Source organism: Rhineura floridana, chromosome 1 (assembly GCF_030035675.1).
Source record: "Rhineura floridana isolate rRhiFlo1 chromosome 1, rRhiFlo1.hap2, whole genome shotgun sequence".
NCBI lineage: Eukaryota > Metazoa > Chordata > Lepidosauria > Squamata > Rhineuridae > Rhineura > Rhineura floridana.
This window is the reverse complement of record NC_084480.1, coordinates 227,859,408-227,881,887: the sequence shown is the minus strand read 5'-3', so window position 1 is coordinate 227,881,887 and position 22,480 is coordinate 227,859,408. Positions and strand designations below refer to the sequence as shown.

The following is a 22,480-nucleotide window of genomic DNA, read 5'->3' as shown; positions in this document are numbered from 1 at the left end:
TGTTTCTGCAGCCAGTAAAACAAGATCACATTGCTCCAATATTGACATTAAAATAGAATCAGTAATTAAAATACTTCTTGTTATAAGTTAAGGACTGGGCATAAGTGCATTACTCCATACAGTCAGTGGCTTGTAATAATAATAATAATTTGGACTTATTGTTATAGACTAAAGTCTGGGAATAAGTGAATTACACTATATAGTCAGTGGGTTATAATAATAATAATAATAATAATTTCTCTCATAATTATTATTACAGGCCAGGGAGGATTTGAGTAGTCTTGCCAATTAAGAAAAGAAAGAGGGGGGGGTGAAAGGTCCCCTCATAAAATGCAGGCCTTTGGGCAATTTTAAACCACCCCATGCACATGGGATAAGTTTCTGGTAGTGGTTGAGGTGTCTGGACTGTGACCCGGGAGACCAGGGTTCGAATCTCCCAAACAGCCGTGGGCTGCAGGCTCAGAACAAATTACGGGAGAGGAGGTTGCACAAGCCTTTTGAGACTGTCACCAGGCCCTATTTCCCCTTTGGTTGCCAAGGCTGGGTGTGAGTTCAGCCTAGGTAGGGGGCGCAAGATGGCGAAGGATGTGGGTGAGGCCCTGGCAGCCTATATTGGCCATTGTGCTGGGCTTTTTAGTTAGGCTTGCGGCCTTTTGCTTGACTCAGGGCTATATTAGGTTCACGGTACTTATTCTATTAATTTTATTACAGGGTTGCTGATTTGGGGGGTGCGGATCTTTTTGGTTAGGCTTCCGACTTCTTGCTAGGCCCAGATTATATTAGGTTGAGGTAGTTACTTCTATTATTATTATATTACACATGACCTTTGTAGGGCCTTGGTGAGCCTTTTGGGCCTTTCGACCTTTCATATTTAGATGCTAATGGTAGGCACACAAGATAGGGTTTGCTAGACAATGGCTAAATCACCATAAATTAGGTGACAGTGATCCTTTTTCAAGTGTCAGTTATACATTACTTGTTCTCTTAGACAGAAATTGCATTTATTTGAATTTGGTCTCATAAGGAACTGCAGCTTCTGCGGGGAATTGAAGGTCTAGCAGGTGATAGTGTGGCTGGATGGGTGGATAGGAATAAAAAGGAAAGACAGGCTACTTCTTAGGCTCTTAACCTCTTAATCTCAGACCTTAGTGAAGGAAGTGCTGCCTTGACAGGATCTTAGACTTTTGTGACACGGAAGCTGCCTCTTAAGATCAAGGCAGACTCTTCAATCTTTCCTGGTGATTTTACAACAACATTTCTGGTATCAATTACCTGAAGTCATATAGCATGCAACGTTGGCATTGGCACTTCTATTTTGATATGTATGTGTATCAGTGAATTGAAATCAATATAGCATGCAAGTTTTGCATTTGAACATCTATCCCCAGCTATGCCCGCCAGGGTACCTGGTTCAGCATCAGGGTAGACCTGAGGGTTGGGGAGGGGGGGTTGCTGTGGTGTATAGGAGTTCCATCTCCCTCTGCAAGCACTCTGTCCATGTGACTACTGGTCTGGAGTGTTTGCACCTTGTGTCAGGTCAGCAGCACAGACTGGGAATTCTGTTGGTGTACCGCCCACCCCGCTGCCCAACAGACTCCCTAGCTGAGCTGACGGAGGTGGTCTCGGGTGTACTGTTGAGATCCCCCAGACTGTTGGTTCTGGGGGATGTCAACATCCATGCCGAGGCGGCTCAGGATTTCATGGTCTCCATGACAACCATGGGACTGTTCCAATATGCCATTGGTCCAACACATGTAGCAAGGCATACTCTAGATTTGGTCTTTGCAACTAGACATGGAGTTGGCGATCTGAATGTGGGGGGCCTTACATCAGTCCCTCTGTCATGGACAGATCACTGCTTGCTGAAGTTTAGACTTACAGTGGCTTTTCCCCTCTGCAAGGGTGAGGGACCTATTAAGTTGGTCCATCCCCAGACACTAATGGATCCGGAAGGTTTCCAAAGGGCTCTCGGGAGTTTTCTGGCCGATAGGGCTGGCGCTCCTGTCGAAACCCTGGTCAAGCTGTGGAATACAGAAATGACCTGGGCGGTTGACATGATTGCTCCTGAGCACCCTCTCCTGTGTAGAGCTCATACGGCTCCATGGTATACCCCAGAATTGAGAGCGATGAAACAATATCGGAGACGGCTTGAGTGCAAATGGAGACGAACTCCTGGTGGATGCAATTATACACTGGTAAGTGCCTATGGTAAGCTGTATTTAGGGGCAGTAAGGGCAGCAAAAAAACAATATTTTGCTGCCACTATCAAATCATCGATCTGCCGCCCAGCGGAGCTCTTCAGAATTGTCTGGGGGCTATTACACTCTGGCCCCAGGGACATGGTAGAACCATCTGAGGCCCGCTGTAATGAATTTGCTAGGCACTTTCAGGAGAAAATCTTTAGCATCCGCCAGGACTTAGACTCCAGTGTTATAGTAGGTGAATCAAGCAAGGTATCCAGACCACAGCCTTGTCCCGATTTCTTGGATGAGTTTCAGTTGGTGCAGCTTGAGGACTTTGACAAGGTGCTTGGACAGGTTTGTGCAACCACTGCTGTGCTGGATCCTTGCCCTTCTTGGCTAACAAAAGCTAGCAGGGATGGAACAGCCGTCTGGGCCAGGGAGGTGATTAATGCCTCTCTGCGAGAGGGGGTGGTCCCTGGCTGCCTGAAAGAGGCAGTAGTGAGACCACTCCTGAAGAAACCCTCCCTGGACCCAGAAAATCTTAATAACTATAGGCCGGTAGCAAATGTTTCATTCCAGGGCAAGGGCCTTGAATGAGTGGTTGTGGGCCAGCTCCAGACACTCTTGGATGAGATCGATTATCTGGATCCATTTCAGTCAGGTTTCAGGTCTGGTTTTGGCACAGAAACAGCCTTGGTTGCCCCGTATGATGACCTCTGTCAGGAGAGAGACAGGGGGAGTGTGACTCTGTTGATTCTCCTTGATCTCTCAGTGGCTTTTGATACCATCGACCATGGTATCCTTCTGGGAAGACTGGCTGAGTTGGGAGTGGGACTGCATCGCAGTGGTTCCGCTCCTACTTGGCAGGTTGCCTCCAGAAGGTGGTGCTTGGGGAACATTGCTCGGCACCCTGGACTCTCCAGTATGGGGTTCCACAGGGGTCAGTTCTGTCCCCCATACTGTTCAACATCTACATGAAACCGTTGGGTGCAGTCATCTGGAGCTTTGGAGTGCATTGCCATCAGTATGCTGATGACACGCAGCTCTATTTCTCCTTTTCATCTTCTTCAGGTGAGGCTGTCAATGTGCTGAACCAGTGTCTGGCTGCGACAATGGACTGTATGAGGGCTAATAAACTGAGGCTCAGTCCAGACAAGACTGAGATGCTGCTAGTGGGTGGTTCTTCTGACCGGATGGTGGATGTCCAACCTGTCCTGGATGGGGTTGCACTCCCCCTGAAGAAGCAAGTTCGTAGCTTGGGGGTTCTCCTAGAACCATCTCTGTCACTTGAGGCTCACGTAGCCTCAGTGGCACGGAGTGTCTTTTACCAACTTCAGTTGGTGGCCCAACTACGTCCCTATCTGGACAGGGATAACCTGGCTTCAGTTGTCCATGCTCTGGTAACCTCCAAATTAGATTACTGCAATGCACTCTACGTGGGGCTGCCTTTGAAGATGGTTCGGAAACTGCAGCTTGTGCAAAATGCAGCGGCCAGATTGGTAACAGAGACCAGATGGTCCGAAGATATAAACGAATGGCAAAACAAAAGTGTGAAGCATTCACTGGAGGGAGAAAAGTAAGAGGTCAAAAAACCAGAATGCTCAAGGGATGAAACTTTATTCAATTAGTTTGCTGAAACTAGTTGGTCTCTATATATACTTTTCAGCAAAAAAAAGGCTTATAGAATGACTTACAAAGATCAGTAAAATGACAAATCATACACTATTATAAAACCTTAAATGTTTTAAATATCAGCCATCTCTTTTACACATACTTCTCACAACTGTCACTTTGAACAGAAGTCAAACATAAACCTCAACATACAAACTCTAATCCTGGCTCAGATTAAATTTAGCCAAACTCTTAATTTAAATCACTTCCTATCCCGAAACCTCCAAACTTTCTCCAAACTATTTATAAGATTGCTTTTTTTAAGGTGGGGAGATATCCAAAACATTTAGGATAAATATGGCTGTACTATATTAATTACAAATGTATTCTGCTGCTGGCCCTGGGCAAACTACAGATATAGACTAGGAAACAGAAACTAAAGGGAAGGGGAAATCACTGCTCCTCAGGATCCAGGGATTTCTGAATCCTGGTGATGAAACAATTGACATGTCAATCAGAGCTCGGAATTCACTCATTGACTAAAAACTGAAAAGGCAGGAAAAGCAAGACTGGATCATCTGTCTGCATGTTTTGCTTCCTAACTTCTTTAATATAAGGCCGGTTTACTTGCTTTTTAAAAAAAACAAAAGTTCAGAGTCTGGGCCTTCTTACAGGAAGGGCCCTGCTCATATTGTACCATAGATAATCTGGTCTTGTAAGTCAGTTGGCAGCCCTCTCTTCCTCCTGCACCAAGCTTGAGTTTTTTAAGATCCTTCTGAGATATTTTTCTTTGTCTTCACAAGCAGTTCTCTAAATATCTCCCTAAGCTATTTTTGTTGTTGTTGTTATATCCCAATCCACAAGCAAACGGAACATCAAAGTAGTACACTTTTGCCTTAATTCCTAGGGTTGTCAGGTGTCTGGTTTTTACCTGGAGACTCTGGTTTTTGGAGGTCCTCTCTGAGTCTCCAGGTGAGTCAGGTTAATCTCCGGACTCTTAGCTTTCATTTTTTTAAAAAATAAATTTCTAGGTTATATCAAAACATATAAAACAAAATGGCAGCAACCCCCCCCAAGTTCTGTCAGTACTGGCTGCTCTAATCCCTGCCCTTTCAGGTTTTTAGCCAATGTGAAGTCAGGGTTGTGATTGACAAGACTTCTTGACCCCCAGGCAATACCTAAACCCCATTTCAATTTCTGAGAATAGTTTCCTTTTCCTGCTTATTCACATCAGGAATTCAGTAAATATAAAGCTTTCAGCAGCATAAAGAGTACTTTCTCTGTACAGGATGGGGACTTTCTTCTGAGTAAATATGCATAGGATTGCACTACAGCAGAAGATCACAGCAGGCTCTTGGTAGACATAAAAGTATACATGCAGGGTTTTTTAATTGCTTGCAGAAATGGCATATTATACATTTTTTCTTTCAAATAATGTTCGAACAGATGTTTTAAAAAGTGTACGTGGTGTAGTCTTATACTTTTCTACTTAAGGAGGCAAACAAGTTTAAATTTTACTGAACTGTTGAAGAGGACAGTTAATTTGTCTTATTCATAAACCTGTTTTGAAAACCTTCCCAATATGAAGCTTTTCTGGGAATAAAGCTGCAATGCTAATTCCACATACCTGGGAGTTAACCCCACAGAATTCAGTAGGACTTACGTTTGAGTAGGAATGTTAGGATTGTGCTGAAAATCAATGGGATTTTTGAGTGAACATAGGAAAGGATTGTGTTGTAAATCTCTCCCCCTCTTCCGATCCTTTTTTTTTAAAAGCAGACAGGGCTTACTTAGTGTCACTGCTTTTATTTGGCAGGAAACTAATACTTTCTTTAAAAAAATGTTCTGCAATGGCCAACTGGTTTTGACAATAAACTATCGTATGGGGTGTATGTATTTTTACATCTTCAGTGTGTGTGCATATGGAATATTTCCAACAACCCTGTGAGGTAGGGTTGGAAACCAAGGCAGCTCGCAAGAAATAAAGCCATTTAAAATCCAATAACCATAAAACAAGTATAAAACAATTGCAAAATGGCTTAAGGCGGCACAATTTTGAATTTTGCATTGGTTGAGTGAAGTTTCTTATCACTTGAGGTTGCAGTTTTGTGCACGCTTTCCTGTTTGAGTAAGTCCCATTGAATATATTGGGACTTGCTTCTGAGTAAACAAACATAGGATTGCACTACAAATGTCTTTACAGTTTGTGTAAATAATAAACATCTTTGATAGTCATGCTTATATAAATATTTCTTCATTTAAAGCACATGACTTTCCTTAAAGAATCCTGGGAATTGTAGTTTCCCCCTCACACTTATAATTCACACCACCCTTAACAAACTACAGTTCCCATGATTCTGTAGTGGGATCTATGTGCTTCCAATGTATGTTGAATGCGCTTTAAATGCATGGTGTGGATCTGCCCTAGTATGCTGTGCATTCATTAATGAATTGAAAAAATCAATTTTAAAAGATACTTTTTTAAACAGGGCTGCAGCCCATTGGTATGGCACATGCTTTGCATGCACAGGTCGAAAATTCAATCTCTGGAAGAGACAATTGCCTGGACTCCTGGAGAGCCAATGCTAGTCCATGTGATCAGTACTGAGCTAGATGGTACTAAATGGCCTGTCAGTATAAAAGAGGAAAGAGACCCAAGGGCCACGGTGACTCAGATTTATTTTTGTATATTATTTACAACATTTATATACCACTTTGTTGTAAAAGAGCTCAAAGCCATTTATAGAAGGAATTAAAACAATAAAAATATTGGCAAACAATTAAAGACAGGTATTTTAAAACATTCAAAATAATAAAACCAACTATGAGCTTTTAGTAGGTCCCAAAATGAGTACAATAAAAGCGCCTGCCTAATGTAAATAGAAAGGGAGCTACAAAGAGTAGGTACTGCCACACTAAAGGATCGATTTCTGACAAAGAGCAGAACAAATACTAGGTGGAACCAGTAAAATAGAAAACACACCTTGAACTTGGCCTGGTAGCAAATCAGTAACCAGTGCAGATTTCAGAGCAGAGGTAATATGTGCTGGTAAGATCTCATTCATGTCAGCAATCATGCCGCAGCATTCTGTACTACCTGCAGTCCCCGGGTCAGGTTGTGCTGCATGGGGATTTATCTGACCTCGGCTGACTGGCTGCCAGGATTTTTTTAGTTTTGGTTAGGAACCCTCACTGGCTGTGGGATGCAGAGTTTCTTGTCTTACTCATAGGAATCTTGTTGTGGTTGGTATAGTATTGCATTTAGGAAATCATCATTGACTTCTTTTTCTATTTGCATTTCATTTACCTCTGACCTTACTCCCTTACATCCACAGAAACAACAGTGGCTCCATGTGGTCAGCTCAACCCCCTTAAACCCACTAATGATGCATTTTGTTATTTGCCTGATGGTTTGTTTCTTGCCCAATAGAATTCACATACTGGGAAGTGTGGTTTAAAATGCTGTTGTTCCCAGTCTATTGCCCATGAAGCTAGGCCAAACCATATGTGTTTTCTCTCTGTCAATTATTATTCCTTGAATTGGGTTGGCTGTCAAAGTGACTTTATAGCAGCCCACAGAGTGGGCAGGAAAGAGTAGAGAATCTTCTGAATTCTTACTCATTTCTCAAGCCTCTGTCTGCAGTGGTCAAGTCTGTAGAAAAGTTTGGAGCAGCCACGTCAGAAGGCAGGCAGAGCATTCCACGCAGGGAGTTGCCAAACCTACTTTCATATCGATATCGTTGGAGATAATCCCTAGTCAAGCCTTACCAGCAGCATAATCCTAACAATATCTGCTCAGAAGTAAATCTTGTTGAGTTTTATGGGGCTTAGTCCCTTAGTAAGTATGTTTAGAATTGCAGCGTTCAGGGGCATCCATCTTTACTCCTGAGTACTCCCATCTAACATCTCCACAACACTAGGCTCCTTTCTTCCTATAATGGCTTTCTGGTGACTGGCCTGGCCTGAGGGCACTTAAGCCCTTCTTGCCAGAAGCAAGTAGGCTAGATTAAATGTTCCTTACCCAGGTTCTCTAAGCAAGTGAAAGGAATGATCCTATCATTTCAGCTGGCCCCAGAAACACCCTCATTTAGCTAAGATTTCTATCTTAATTTCTAGTCAGAGAATTTTTTTTGTTGTATGCTCCAGGCCACTGTGGTTGATGCCTAATGTACTGTGCTTAATGACATCACTTGGTCCCGTCCCTTATGACATCAGTAGAATCTGCCCCCACTTGGGTCCACTCCTGAAATCTCAGGGTTTGGGATGGTTCTGACCTGGCAACCCTAGACCAGACAGCCCAGAAACCACACTTTACCTTATTATGTTAAACACCTCAGGAAGTCTTTATCTGCCAGCCAAGGTTGGCTCTAGGAAGCAAATTATATATATCTATGAACGTAATTGTGATTAACCAAACAGAGGTTTTTATTATATTAACAAAATATTTCAGCTTCCGCCTTCATCAGCTGCCAACATACAAATGCTGTTACCAAGGTGGCAGTTATAGAGCTTTGAGGATGGAATGCTCAGAGGGGCTTCATTTGCACAAGCTAAGTAGTGGTGGCACTGTCCTCCAGGTTCAGGCCATGTGGTGCCACTGTGTCCAGAGAGTAAATCCAAAAGTTCTCCCTTTTGGTCAATGCTGCTGGATCTGCTGGCATCTCTATCGCTGTAATGGAAAAGTCCAACAGGCTGTGACCCTCGATGTTAAAATGCTTTGCAACTGGTTGCTCCACTTTTTTTTTGTCAAAATTGCCGACTTGTGGTTCCTGAAGCGCGTGCATAGGTCAGTTGTGGTCTTTCCTACGTATTGGATATGACATCCTGGTCTTTTGCACTCGATGATGTAAACTATATTGCAGGACCTGCAGGTGATGTTCTGTTTGATGTAATATGTCCTGCCTGTCCTAGTGCTTGTAAAACAAGCTGTCTCCCTGAGGTACACACAGGTGATACAGCGTTTGGAGTGACAAGGATGAGACCCTGGATTGGTGATAGGAGGCTTAAGCACAGCTCTCACCAACAGTCTGTGCAAATTAGGAGGTTGGTGAAATGCTATAACAGGAGGCCTGCTGATGGCTCTGGTAAGATGTTCAGAGTTTGCCAGCAATGGGTAGCTCTCCTTGATTGCTCGGTGATAGTTAGGAGATGCTGGATGGAAATCTACCACAAATGGAATCCATTGCTCTCTGCTCTTTGACACCTCAGTATGATGGAGGAGGTTTTCTCTGGACAGAATGGAGGCTCGGTGGATGTTGCAATTCATAATATGTGGAGAATATCCTCTTCGAAGAAGGTGTTCTTTAAGTTCACTGATCTTTCTCTGGTATTTATCGTCAGTGTTGCAGATAAGTTTGATTCTCAGAGCTAAGCTATATACAATGTTCTTCTTTATATGCCTAGGATGGCAGGATTTCCAGTTTAAATAGGTGTGGGCATCAGTGGGTTTGCTGTAGAGATCAGTGGCTATTTTGTTGTTTTCAATGGTAAGAAGGACATCCAGGAAAGGGATGTACGGATTGTCATTTGTACTATTAAATGTAAACTTAATAGAGGGATGGATAGAGTTATATATATTATTCAAGATAAAGTAAAAGTTCAAAATGTTCCAATTCGATTACATAGAAGCATTACAAAATAAAGCAACAACAACAGCAAAAACAAAATATGAAATGAACAAAAGTAATAATAAGTAATTGTTAAGGTTAACTTCTTACCCCTTCATATTTAAGCGTAATAATATAATACAACAGTTTCCTATATTGAGGTAAATAAATTAAATGGAGCTATTTCATCTATCACTTTATCATTCCAGAATTGTATAAATAAAGCCCATTTGTCTACAAATTTATTTTGATGGTTATAATTCATCGTATTTCTATTATAAGTCATTTTTATCATTAATACTATCTCCCAAGTTTTTTTCAACCAATCCATCAATGTTGGGGGTTTGTTATTCTTCCATTTTTGCGTGATACATATTTTTGCTACTGTGAGCAAAGTAGCTACTAATTGAAAATCTACATTAATAATTTCTTCACGAAATAAGCACAAAAGAATTGTTTTAGGATTTCTGGATAATGTTTGACCTGTAATATTCTATATTATATCTAAAATTTCATTCCAAAAAGGTTTTATTTTAACACAGCTCCAAAAAAGATGTATAAAATCTGTGTTACTTCTTCTACATCTCCAACAGTACATATTTTGATTAAATATTTTGCTTAATCTATGTGGTGTTAAGTACCATTGATAAACTGCTTTAAAAAAAATTCTTTCAAATTACTATTTGATAATGTGGTTGGGATATTCTTAAATAACCAAATCCACTCTTCTTCCGATATTGATAAATTAAATTTCTCTAAATCTCTGCTCCATTTCTTTTTATATGTTGAATGTAATTGTTTCATACTTAATGAAGAGAGGATTTGATATATTTTAGCAATAGCATTCTTTTTCTCTGATTGTAGTAACAAAAGTCTCAAAAGCCGTAGGAGGACGTGGGTTTCCGTGTTTTGTTTTTATTTGTTCTACTATATGCTGTAATTGAAAAAATTGAAATAATGGAGGCCCCTTATTATTCAAACTTTCAGCTGCATTTTCATAAGAAATAATAAATCCTTGTTTAAACCAATCACTATACTTGAACAGTTTTCCCCATTTAAAACATTAAAACATTAAAACATTTTTTAAAAAAAATCAATTCCTTCACAAGCCTCTAAAACAAAAATGGCCTATTTTAAAATAATAATACAGAACAGCTTCAATTTTTCGAAGGGGATATCTGGGGATATCTGGGGAACCTCAAGATTTGCAGAAATAAAACCTAAGATGGCAAAAGAACAGTCCAATAAGAACTTATCATAATCAGCACTCATAGAATGTAGGGTGTCAGCTGCAAAAGAAGAAACATACAACTGAGTGTGAGGATGGGAATTATGGAATGCCCTGCTTGGACTAGAACCTTGAGCATGAGCATTCCTTGTGGGAAGAGGATACACTGCCTTTTGTTGCAGATTACATTTGCATTTATACTTACACGTAGTCTTTAAAATGAAAATGAAATGAAAATATATGGTTGAAGTATGCAAACCATTATAATGTAATTTGGTCAGGGACGGGGAACCTGTGGCCTTCCAGACTGCATCATCATCATTAAATTTATAACTTGCCCTTCCTCTCAAAGGAGCCCAGGATGGTGAACTATCAGTGATAAAACAACACTATTAAAAATAAAGTAAAAACATATTTAAAACAATTAAAAACATCTAAAACATTTAAAACCCAATATTCTCACATATTCTCACACTTAAAAATGTCAAAGTTGACAAGAACAGTGTTTTTCAGCCATCAAATGCCTGGGTAAACATGAATATTTTTAAAATCTACTGAGAGTTAATAATGAGGGAGACAGGTGCATCTTACCAGGGAGGACATTCCACCACAGAATAGGCCCTATCACAGGCTGACATCAACTGGGCAACATCCAGGGGCAGCAGCACCAACAGGGCTTCCTCAGCCAATCGTAGGTCTTGAGAAGGTTGACACCAGGGGTGGCACTCTTTTAGATACTTGGATCCCAAGCCATACACTAGTGCTGACACCGTGAACTGGGCCCAGTAGTTCATTGCAATAGTTTCAGGATTGGTCACAGATGGTCCCATCAGGCTCCTTCTCTTACCAATCTAACAGTCACATTCTGCAGTAGCTAAAGCCTCCTGACCATCTTCAAAGGCAACTTCATGTAGAGCACATTACAGTAGTCACTAGAGCATGAGTAACTGAGGTCAGGCTATCCTGGTCCATGCATGGCAATCCAGCTTAAGCTGACCACAGGCACTCCCATTGACTTGAGTCTCCAGTGACAAGCTGGAATCCAGGAGTACTCCCAGACTGTGAACTTGTTCCTTCAAGAGTAGGGCAACCCTTCCCAAAACAGATCATCCACCTGATTCCCAGGCACAGAAACTGTACAATAACAGCACCTCCATCTTATCATGATTGAGCCTCAGTTTACTATCCACCTATCCAGCCCATCACTGCTTTCATACATTGTTCCAACACATTCACACTCTCTCTTGATTCACATGGAATGGAGAAACAAAGATGTGTGCTCCAAATCCCTGGATGATAGCTCTCAGTGGTTTCATACAGATGTTGAATCGCATAGGATGAAACCTTGTGAACCCACAACTCAAAAACTACAGAGCCAAGGAACATTCTTTACATTCCAGTAGCAATAATACAGTGCCTCCAGCTCCCACCCTTTTTTTTGAGTCATTCCATAAGGACAACATGGTCAATGGTGTTGAAAGCCACTGAGAGGTCAAGGAGAACCAATAAGATCACACTCCCCTGTCTCTCTCCCAATAAAGATCATCAATCAGGGCAACTAAGGCTATTTCAGTGCCAAAATCAGGCCTGAAACTAGACTAGAATAAAAACTAGACTAGTCTAGATAATCTGCTTCCTCCATGCATACCTGCAGCATACCAATCCTCCAGTCATACTTATCATTGGCCATGCTGGCTGGGACTGATGGAATTTGGAGTCTAACAACATCTGGAAGACCACAGGGACCCCCTGCTAACTTAGGTGAAATTGCTTAGTTCTTTCTAGTGATAGATTAAGTCCCCCTAATCAAAGACAGAATTGGGCTAAAACAAAAAATTAAGTTCATCCAAAAATACCAGTTCTATACTTTACTCAAAAATATTCCAAGCCTATTTAAAACCTGGTTGTGCCCCCAGTGATGTAAATATAGCAATGTAGGGTCTGCTCCATGCTGCAAGCCACTATTGAGCATCTATCACCCCACTCACTCACCCATCTGCCTTCCTCCACCAAGTCTTTTCTCCTGATCATTGATCTTTAGTTTTGCTTTGATAGCAAAGGCAAGAGGAAGAAGGTAAGTCTCTCTGCCTCCATTCCTGTGGCTGCATGCCATGTGAAAGGAGTTCTAGGTCATACAGTTTTTCCAGCACTACTGGCATTGGTCATTTCTAGCACTACTGATATGAGTAATTTCTCACAGCAGTGCCATAGCTATGGACAAGGCTGGGGCAAGGCAGGGATGCAGCATGTTTGGCACTGTATGGGTGCACTGGCAGAACCACTGGATTGGTGGCAGTGGTCTCACTGGTGCATCTGCATGGTCCTAACCTCACCACTGCCCTGTCCAGGAAAACAGCAGTGGTGCCGATGTCAGGAGGACAGCAACACACCACCACATGCAGCACTACTTGTGCCTTGAGATAGCAGAATCCTTCCGAGCAAGAAATAACAGCCAGAGAAATGGGATTTGTACTATAAAAGGCCATGACCTCTGGCAGAAAATGATGTTCCTGAGCATGGTTATAATTATAAGCACTTCCAGTCAAGGATGAGGCCTACTCCTATCCTGCCTCTAGCAAATTCTCCCTACCATCAATAACCCCTCACTGGTTCTCAATGGTTATTCCCACCATCCCCAGTTATGGGCAGGGTGGGATAGCAGTGGAGGCAAACTACAATGCAAACTATATCCAGTTTCAAAGGGGTTGAATTCCTATTCTGAATTTCTCAAATCTGAATCCACTTGCCAGTACAGAAAGATTGGAAACACTTTTCAGAGATCCCTATCGTTTGATGGATGCTGCCAGACTGGGGTGCTACCTAGAGTTGCCTTAGATTAAGCTGGATTTGGCATCCTATAGTACCAATGCACTGGGACATCCAGTTGCCATGTACTGCTGCTAAGAGGTCCTTTTCAATCCCTACTGAAATACAGGGAGTTGAATTGATTCATAAAAATGGGACTTGGGAGATATTAATGAATGATGGTCAGTCAAGCAAAGATACATAGTTAAAATTAGGTACCTTTTAGCACCTAATCTAAACTCCATAGTCATGAAAGCAGCAGGTGTGGATGGGTGAAGAAGTTGTGAATACCATATTGGTATTGGAGGAGTATCACTTTAACTGTAAGCAAATGTTGGTCCTTTATGGTCCTTTATGGCACAGATACCTTAAAAAAGTAATGGTTAGAAAACTGACAAAATGGCATAAATTATCAAAAGCATCTCCTCCGAGAACAAATAATAATAGTACCGCTCAATCTCCCATAAATCTAGAAAGCCTACTGAATTCCATTCAATCCTTTGAAAGCTATTGCACTGCAATCTGACTGCACCCTATAAATTAAAATAGATGTTTTAAAAATATAATGAGATGGAGAAATACTTCACTCTAAATGTGACTGCAAATCTCTATTTTACCCTCATAAATTAAACCAAACAATTTGACAAAAGGCTTAATTGGACTACAGCAATTAAGATTAGGAAACTCTCTCATGAAAGTGCTTAACTGAATGCATGCTAGTCTTTGGATCGCAGAATCCTTTGACAATACACTTTGCTTTAATACACAGGGAGGAAAAAAAATTACTCCAGTGTAGGGTTGCCAGGCTCAGGGCCTGAGACTGATCCTGTATCTTTAGGAGAAGAGAAAGTCAGCCAAGTGCAGGTGTTTTTGCAACACTGTAATGGGAAAAACTACAAGGTGGTATTCTCCCTTCCTCCTGCACAACTTTTAAAGATACAGAAGACCTTTTGGTTGCCAGGCCCAGTCTCCAAGAGTTCTACTGTATCTTTAAAAGTTGTGCAGGGGAAAAGGAGAATTCCACCTTGTGTTTTTTCCCATTACAGTGTTGCAAGAACACCTGCACTTGGCTGACTTTCTCTTCTCCTAAAGATACAGGATCAGTCTCAGGCCCTAAACCTGGCAACCTTACTCCAGTGGATTCTGTCTTTATAAAAGCAATGCTCAAAGGAAAGAGGAACATCATAAGCAGTAATCCAAAATATGTTTACTAGTAATGTATAAGTATTTTTCTGTTGAAATCATTTTAATAAACTAATAACGTATTTCCACTTTTGTTGTAAGGGATGCAGTGCATTTATTCTACTATGACAGATCAATCGCATGAAGGTATTACGTGAATTCAGATGGCCCCACTGATAGCCCATTCACCTAGTGACTAAGGCTGTGGGGCACACTCAAAAGCAGCCAGAATGATTTTTCTGGCTTCATTTTGAAGTGACTCTGCACTTGGCTAGACACACCTCCCTTCCCCACTGCTGACATCAGATCTTTCAGGACTGTCTACAGAAAAATGATGGGCTAATCACTGCCCTTGCCTGAGCCTACAGCAAAGTGTTTCCATTAGCTACACCTGGAGAGGCCACAGGTTGATCTACCAATCAGTTGCAAAATCTGTCTGAAGCTGAATTTTAAAAAATGCACTTGAGCTGATCCGACGGGGTTTTAGAGTAAAAAGGGATGGAGTTTGACTAGTGTCTTGTGCCCCCATTTTTGGAAAATAGAGGTGGAGACACACTGGATGCAGCACAACAGTAAGGGGGTCTCTACCCTAAGCTTATTGTGCACAACTTTCATCCTACTGACAAGTACTCGCACACAATAAATATGCTATTATGGAGAGAGCCCATATGTGGTGAAAAGTTTCAAATAATTTGGCTACTATGCAATAATAATGTTCCCTGAATTAAAAATACAGTTACATTATCCAACCTTTTAATCACTATTCAAGGAAAATTATTACAGTTTTTTAACCACTTTATAGCAGTAAGCAGAAATGTTGTACATAAAAATGCACTGCAGAAAGCAAAGATTAAATTCTAAGAAAAGGGCTATTTTCTGGAAGAAAAAAAGGAAAGCCATCTTCTTCCCATTTCCATTAGAACCTTCTGTTTAAGTTACATTGGTCTGCCCACAATCCTATGCTATGGTTTGGTTAGTTAAAGTGAAGTTTGCTTGAAAATGCACCCAGCAGAGTAACAATAGTTAATTATCTGCCAAAAAGCTACAAGTGAGGCCATGGTTTGTTGTTGGCTTATGAACAATCATTTGTTTTTTAAACTATGATTTGGCATATGTGTGAACCCAATAGCCTTGATCAAATATAGTTTGTTTAGCCACCCCACCCCAGATGCTTGCCAAGCTACAAAGGCACAAGACAAGAACAGCTGGAAAACAAACTAAGCTTTGGAGAAACAACCCATGGCTTGTTTGCTTGTCTGTGAGATAACTCATGATTTGTTGAGCAAACTATGTCTAAGTGTTGTGTATGTCCTACAGGCACTGTATTAATATAAAAAACATGTTGTATCATCATATCACCGAATTCTATTCAGTATAAATACCAAAACACTTTCCTCCAAAATAATTAGAGATTGCACTCACCAGGTGTGAAATTATATCGTGCAGAAAATCCTAAAGATTCAAGTTCACCATCAGCAAAAAATTTAATCCACAGGAATCTGCCACTGGATTTTATTTTAGGTGGGTTTTGTTGTCCACAGAAACGACCAATTATTGGGGAAAAGCCAAAAGGTCCATCCCGCACTTCAATATGATCAAACTTACACTCCCAAGAAGTCTCTATGGAATATTTTTCATCAAAATGTAACTCAATACATTGTCTTGGTGCAGCTGAAAATTTAAAACAAAACCATGAGATAGTTTTATACTCTGATATATGTTTGCTTGCAAATACATAATCTGTTTTTTAACTATTCTACTCAAAATATTCTTGGGTTTCTTTTTTTTAAGCAAAGCTACTTCCTTTTTTTCCAGAAGCTTTGAGTAGACAAAATACATTTCACACTATTAATTTGCAGAGTCTGCTGATTTTCCTATGAAACTACGTTTCTGGGTTTTTTTAAAAAAATATTTTCTGTTTGAGGGCAAGAATTTGAACTTGATAATCCGTTGGGACCTCTTCAAACCCTATGGCCAGAATGCTAAGAACCTAGCATGTGCACCAAAATCTTTCTGTCCATAACCCTGTGCTTTTTTTACTTCTGATTACAGCAGCAGAACAGGCTTTCCAGTGACTTTTGGCAAAGTAGAGTAGAGGTGACCACTGTAGGAACTTCATGTATATTTCTTTATAGTCATCCACCTAATTCCTTCCTAAACATAGATTCTGTGGCTGGACTACATTTTATATATGTAAAACTCCCAGACTTTTGCAAAACTCTCTGATAATGCAAAATGTAACAAAATGCATCAACAAATGGATGCACTAATAAATTATACACATCAGGTAAATGTTTGAACAACTGTAGGAGTTAAAGACTTCATCATCTTCCATCTTTGACAACTGTATTAACATTAGAATCATCTGAGAAGACATGTATTTCTCAGAAGTAAGCCTTATTGAGTGAGTCCCAGATTAGTGCGTATAGGGACATCCACATAAAAGGCTTAAAAATCCTAGAAATTAATATATTACATATTTTAACTCCAATGTTGTATGGTTCACCCCTACAGGAATTTTAAACTATGCATACATTCACCTCATAGACATGTTCTGGATTAACAAAATAGATTGAGCTCCAGAGAACTGAGTTATGTCTCAAAGGATTATTTGAGAGCTTCCTATGCCCTTTGCCAGGGAATGGGGTCACATGGTAAATTAAAAGCAAGAAACAGAATTAAATTCCCTGCTTTGCAAAACTTTATATCTTTATCGCCTAAATCTAAAATAAAAGTTATATTGCCAGAACATCCAACAAAAGTGTTTAGTCCACAAATGTTATTGTATTATTTAGTTTCCGAAAGGGTTAGGGCTGTATGTTTCCTAGTATGTCTGTTTATTTGAATTCTATTTTTGTTCTGTTTGAATTCAACTTAATCTTCTGATATGCATGCAGATGGAGCCACAAGAGAATTTTTGGGGTTTTGTTGTTTTTAGTTCAGGGTCAGAAGTATTTTGATTTGAGGTCACATATGAGAAATTCTAACACAGCATGGATTTGGGGGAAAAAAATCTATAAGTTCTCATATGCCAAAATGTGGTCTCTCTTTCTAAGATCTTGGAGTGCAAAATCCATATGTGGTATGCTCACGTAAAAACAAAAACAAAGTATCACAATTTGTTCCAATTCTATTGCAGTCAATGGCACTAACTCATCTTAAATACTAGTACTTCACATTCACTAAATAGTAGAACAGGCTGAAAATGAGTCAACAAAAAATGAACACGAAAAGAAAACAAAAAAATACAAAAAAAATTATTATTATATTTATTTATTATTTGATTTATATCCCGCCCTTCCTCCCAGCAGGAGCCCAGGACAGCAAACAAAAGCACTAAAAACTTTAAAACATCATAAAAACAAACTTTAAAACACATTAAAACAAAACATCTTTAAAAATGTTTCTTATAAAAAGCTTTCGAAACATCTTCTAAGATTAAAAACATTTTTAAAAGGTTTAAGAACATATTAAAAAGCAATTGCAACACAGGCGCAGAACGGGATAGGTCTCAACTTAAAAGGCTTGTTGAAAGAGGAAGGCCTTCAATAGGCACCGAAAATATAATGGAGATGGCGCCTGTCTAATACTTAAGGGGAGGGAATTCCACAGGGTAGGTGCCGCCACACTAAAGGTCCGTTTCCTGTGTTGTGCTGAACGGACCTCCTGATAAGGTGGTATCTCCAGGAGACCCTCACCTGCAGAGCACAGTGATTGACTGGGTATATAAGGGATAAGACAGTCTCTCAGGTATCCTGGTCCCGAGCTGTATAGGGCTTTGTATACCAAGTCTAGAACCTTGAACTTGGCCCAGTAGCAAATGGGCAGCCAGTGCAATTCTTTCAGCAGCAGGGTGACATGTTTACAATACCCTCCCCCAGTGAGCAGTCTTGCCGCCTCATTTTGCACCAGCTGCAGCTTCCGGACCAACCTCAAGGGCAGCCCAACATACAGTGCATTACAGTAATCCAACCTGGAGGTTGCCAGTGCATGGGCAACAGTGGTCAGTCTATCCCGGTCCAGAAACGACTGGAGCTGTCTCACCAGCTGAAGCTGGTAAAAGGTACTCCTAGCCACAGAGGTAACCTGGGCCTCTAGTGACAAAGATGAATCCAGGAGCACCCCAGACTATGAACCTGATCTTTAAGAGGGAGTACGACCCCATCCAAAGCAGGCAACTGACCAATTATCTGAATTTGGGAACCACCAACCCACAGCTCCACTATCTTGCTAGGAATCAGACTCAGTTTATTGGCCCTCATCCAGCCCACCACCAAGTCCAGGCAGCTGTCCAGGGCTTGCACGGCCTCTTCCGATTCAGTTGTTATGGAGAAATAGAGCTGGGTATTGTCAGCATACTGCTGACAACTCACCCCAAATCTCCAAGGGCTTCATATAGATGTTAAACAGCATGGGGGACAAGATGGTACCATGCGGCACCTCACAGCACAACTCCCAGGGGAAGACAGTCACCCAATGCTATTCTCTGAGAAAGACCTTGGAGATAGGATCGGAACCACTGTAAAGCAGTGCCTCCAATACCCATCTCTCCCAGTTGGCCCAGAAGGATACCATGGTCAATCGTATCAAAAGCCGCTGAGAGATCAAGTTAGAATAACAGGGTCACACTCCCCCTGTCTTTCTCCCAATAAAGGTCATCCATCAAGGCGACCAAGGCCAAGTCAGTCCCATAACCAGGCCTGAACCCAGACTGGAATGGGTCAAGATAATCTGTTTCATCCAAGAGTACGTGCAATTACTGTGCCACAACCCTCTCTATCTCCTTCCCTGAGAAGGCGGTATTTGCAACTGGTCGGTAGTTGTCACAAACCAATGGGTCCAGGGTGGGCTTTTTCAGAAGCAGTCAGATCGCCGCCTCTTTCAAGGCAGCTGGAACCACTCCCTCCTGCAAAGATGTGTTGACCACACCCTGGATCCACTCGATCAAATCCCCTTGGCAAGCTTTAATAAGCCAAGAAAGGCAAAGGTTGAGAGGACACATTGCTGGCCGCATCAACGCAAGCACTTTGTCTACGTCATCAGGCCACATCAACTGAAAACGTTCCCAAGAGGTTGCAGCAGACATTGCACTGGACACCTCATTGGGGAATACAGTAGATGTGGATGAGGCATCAAGACTGCTAGAGAGGCAAGCAATTTCACTCTCAAAGTGCCTTGCAAACAATAAACAGTGGGCCTCCGAAGGGTCTAAAACTCAATTTCCTGGAGTTGATGTCAACAGACCCCTGACAATATGGAAAAGCTCCACTGGACTGCTACTTGAGGATGCGATGGAGGTAGAGAAGTGGACCTTCTTTGCCACCCTCACTGCCACACAGTAGGCATGGTTATGATGTTTTACTCATGCCTCACAGCATGTCTTTCACCACTTGCTATCTATCAGTTGTCCAGCCTGTTTCATTGCCCTTAGCTCACTGGTGTACGAAGGTGCAAACCAGGCTCCACAATGCTGGAGAGGGCCCTTGGGGGCAACCGTGTCAAGAGCCAGATGCACTTTGCTGTTCCACAGTATGACAAGGGCTTCAACAGGGTCACCTGCCCTATCTACTGAGAACTCCCCCAGGGTATCCAATGGGCTCCAGGGGCAGACCATCTTAATCTGTCCACCACCCCTGCAGGGAAGGATTGGAGCCATAAGTCTAAACTGCACCAGGAAGTGGTCTGACCATGACAATGGAGTGACATCCACCCCCATCTCTCCAGACCACCCCTTCCTCCATCTGAAGCAAAAACCAAGTCAAGGGTGTACCCTGCCCTATGTCAGGCCAGTGACAACTTGAGACAGCCCTATGGTCATCATGAAGGCCATGAAGTCCTGAGCCAGAACACTAGAGGCAGCCTCAGCATGGACATTGAAATCACCCAGCACTATTGTTCTGGGCTCCTCCAACACCACAGTCAAGACGGCCTCCGCCAGCTCTATCAGAGAAGCTGCCGGGCAGCAGGGTGGACGGTACACCAGAAGCATCCCTAGTTTACTGTCTCCTTGGCCCGACACCATGTGCAGGCCCTCACAGCCAGCTCCAAGACAGAGTGGTTTCCTGATGACAGAGATGGAAGTTCTGTTGACCACAGCAACTCCTTCTCCCCATAGCTGCAGCCTGTGCTGGTGTTGCACTGAGTATCCAGGTGGGCAAAGTTGGGTCAGATCAACTCCTTCCAGCTCACCCACCCAGGTCTCGGTAATGTACACCAAATCGGCACCTTCATCCATGATCAAATCATGAATGAGAGTGATCTTATTGTGTACCGATCTGGCATTAAATAACAACACCCACAGGCCAGTGGGCACAGCAGATGAGCAACGAGAAACTCATCCATGAGAGGAGTGGAAGCAAGGAACAAGGCACAGATAGACTTGCCCTCATCTTCTTTGGTAATTCACCACCTCCCCATGGCTATATTTCCCTCTAAGCATGATCACTGAAATTGGGGTGGCATCGCCCATGTGATTTCTAGTTTAAAGCAAGCAGCTACAGCATGAATAATTATATTTTGCCTTGACAATGGAAATGCAGTTCAACTTACTGGATGACAACTGATTGAAAAGAGGCCCAAGACATTAGCTTCAGGTTTGCAACTGTATCTTATTTAATAAAACAGAAAATATTACAATGTAAATTCCCTCAGCTGCAAAAGTGATAATTTCTATATATTTAAATTTGTGTCCTTTCTTTCCACCAAATGGTGAATAATGGTGGAATAATAAATAATCTATTTTTTCTTTTGTTGTGGTTTTCCCCTGCCATCATCATTCATACTAAAACAAACTGCCAATACTAGTTCAAAATTCTAAAATAGCTATGGTTTTGCCTCATTCTTTTTGAATAACAATGGAGGAAATGCTTATTTTTTAGGCAAATAGGCAATTATGCATATTTTTTCCTTTTCACAAAATGTTATTAAATAATTATGTGTATAATTCAATAATAGTTAAACTTTAATTTTGGAATACAATAAGCTGAAGGCGTCGTATGATTGTATGGTATCTTGGTACTTATAACTCCAGAACATTAGGAACATAGCCCATTATGCTTACTTTAAACACATTCCTTGTGCCCTAAATTTGTATCTGCTTACTCCTACCTTGGTATTGTATGTTGGGCCCAATTGCTTTGTTGAAGCTACAGCCACTGCCATCAGAAACCACTACTTGTGTCACACAATTTGCTTATGGAAGACAGGGGAGATGGAAGAATAGTGGGGCCACTGAGGGCTTCTCAAGCACCATCCTAAGTCCTCTCACAAATACTGGGGCTTTCATCACAAGGCCACTCACAACCAATGCAACCTTGGTGAGAACAGAGTTGACAACTAGGGTTGTCAGGTCTCACATGGATACTCCAGATTTTTGGAGTCCTTTCCAGGTCTCTGGGTAAGTCACCTTAATCTCCGGATTCTCAGCTTTCATTTCTAAAAAATGAAGTTTCTAGATAGTCTGGTTCTCGATATAAACTCCAAAACATCAGCCGCCCTCCTGCAACTTCTGTTAAATGAGCTCATAGCTGGCTGCTCTAACCCCGCCCTTTCAGGTTTGTAGCCAATAAGTGTTGACCTCCAGGAAGTACCAAGACCACATTGCATGGTCTTGCAATGAAACTGTTGTTTCATACATTAAGTATATAGCTCAGTCTTTTTCTCTCTTGTGTGACACTCTCTGTCTTGTGTATCAAACAAGTTTAAATTTTCCTGGGCTGTTGAAGAGGACTGTGCTTTGAAAACCTTCCCAATACGAAGCTTTAATCCAACACTTGCTTTTCTGTGAGTAAAGGTAAAATGCTAATCCCGCATACCTGGAGTAAATCCCATTGAATTCAGTAGCACTTACTTTTAAGTAGACATGG

The 22,480-nt window shown here is 41.5% G+C and overlaps 1 protein-coding gene across 2 annotated transcripts in view; it reads right to left on the bottom strand.

The window, feature by feature from the left end:
* The window catches only part of NETO1 (neuropilin and tolloid like 1), a 211,078-nt gene that overhangs the window by 172,422 nt on the left and 16,176 nt on the right, over positions 1-22,480 (bottom strand). For both annotated transcript variants that reach the window (XM_061592657.1, XM_061592735.1), the window contains exon 4: positions 16,038-16,286. In XM_061592657.1, the coding sequence (XP_061448641.1) occupies positions 16,038-16,286 (249 nt within the window). The remainder of the gene's footprint in view (positions 1-16,037; positions 16,287-22,480) is intronic.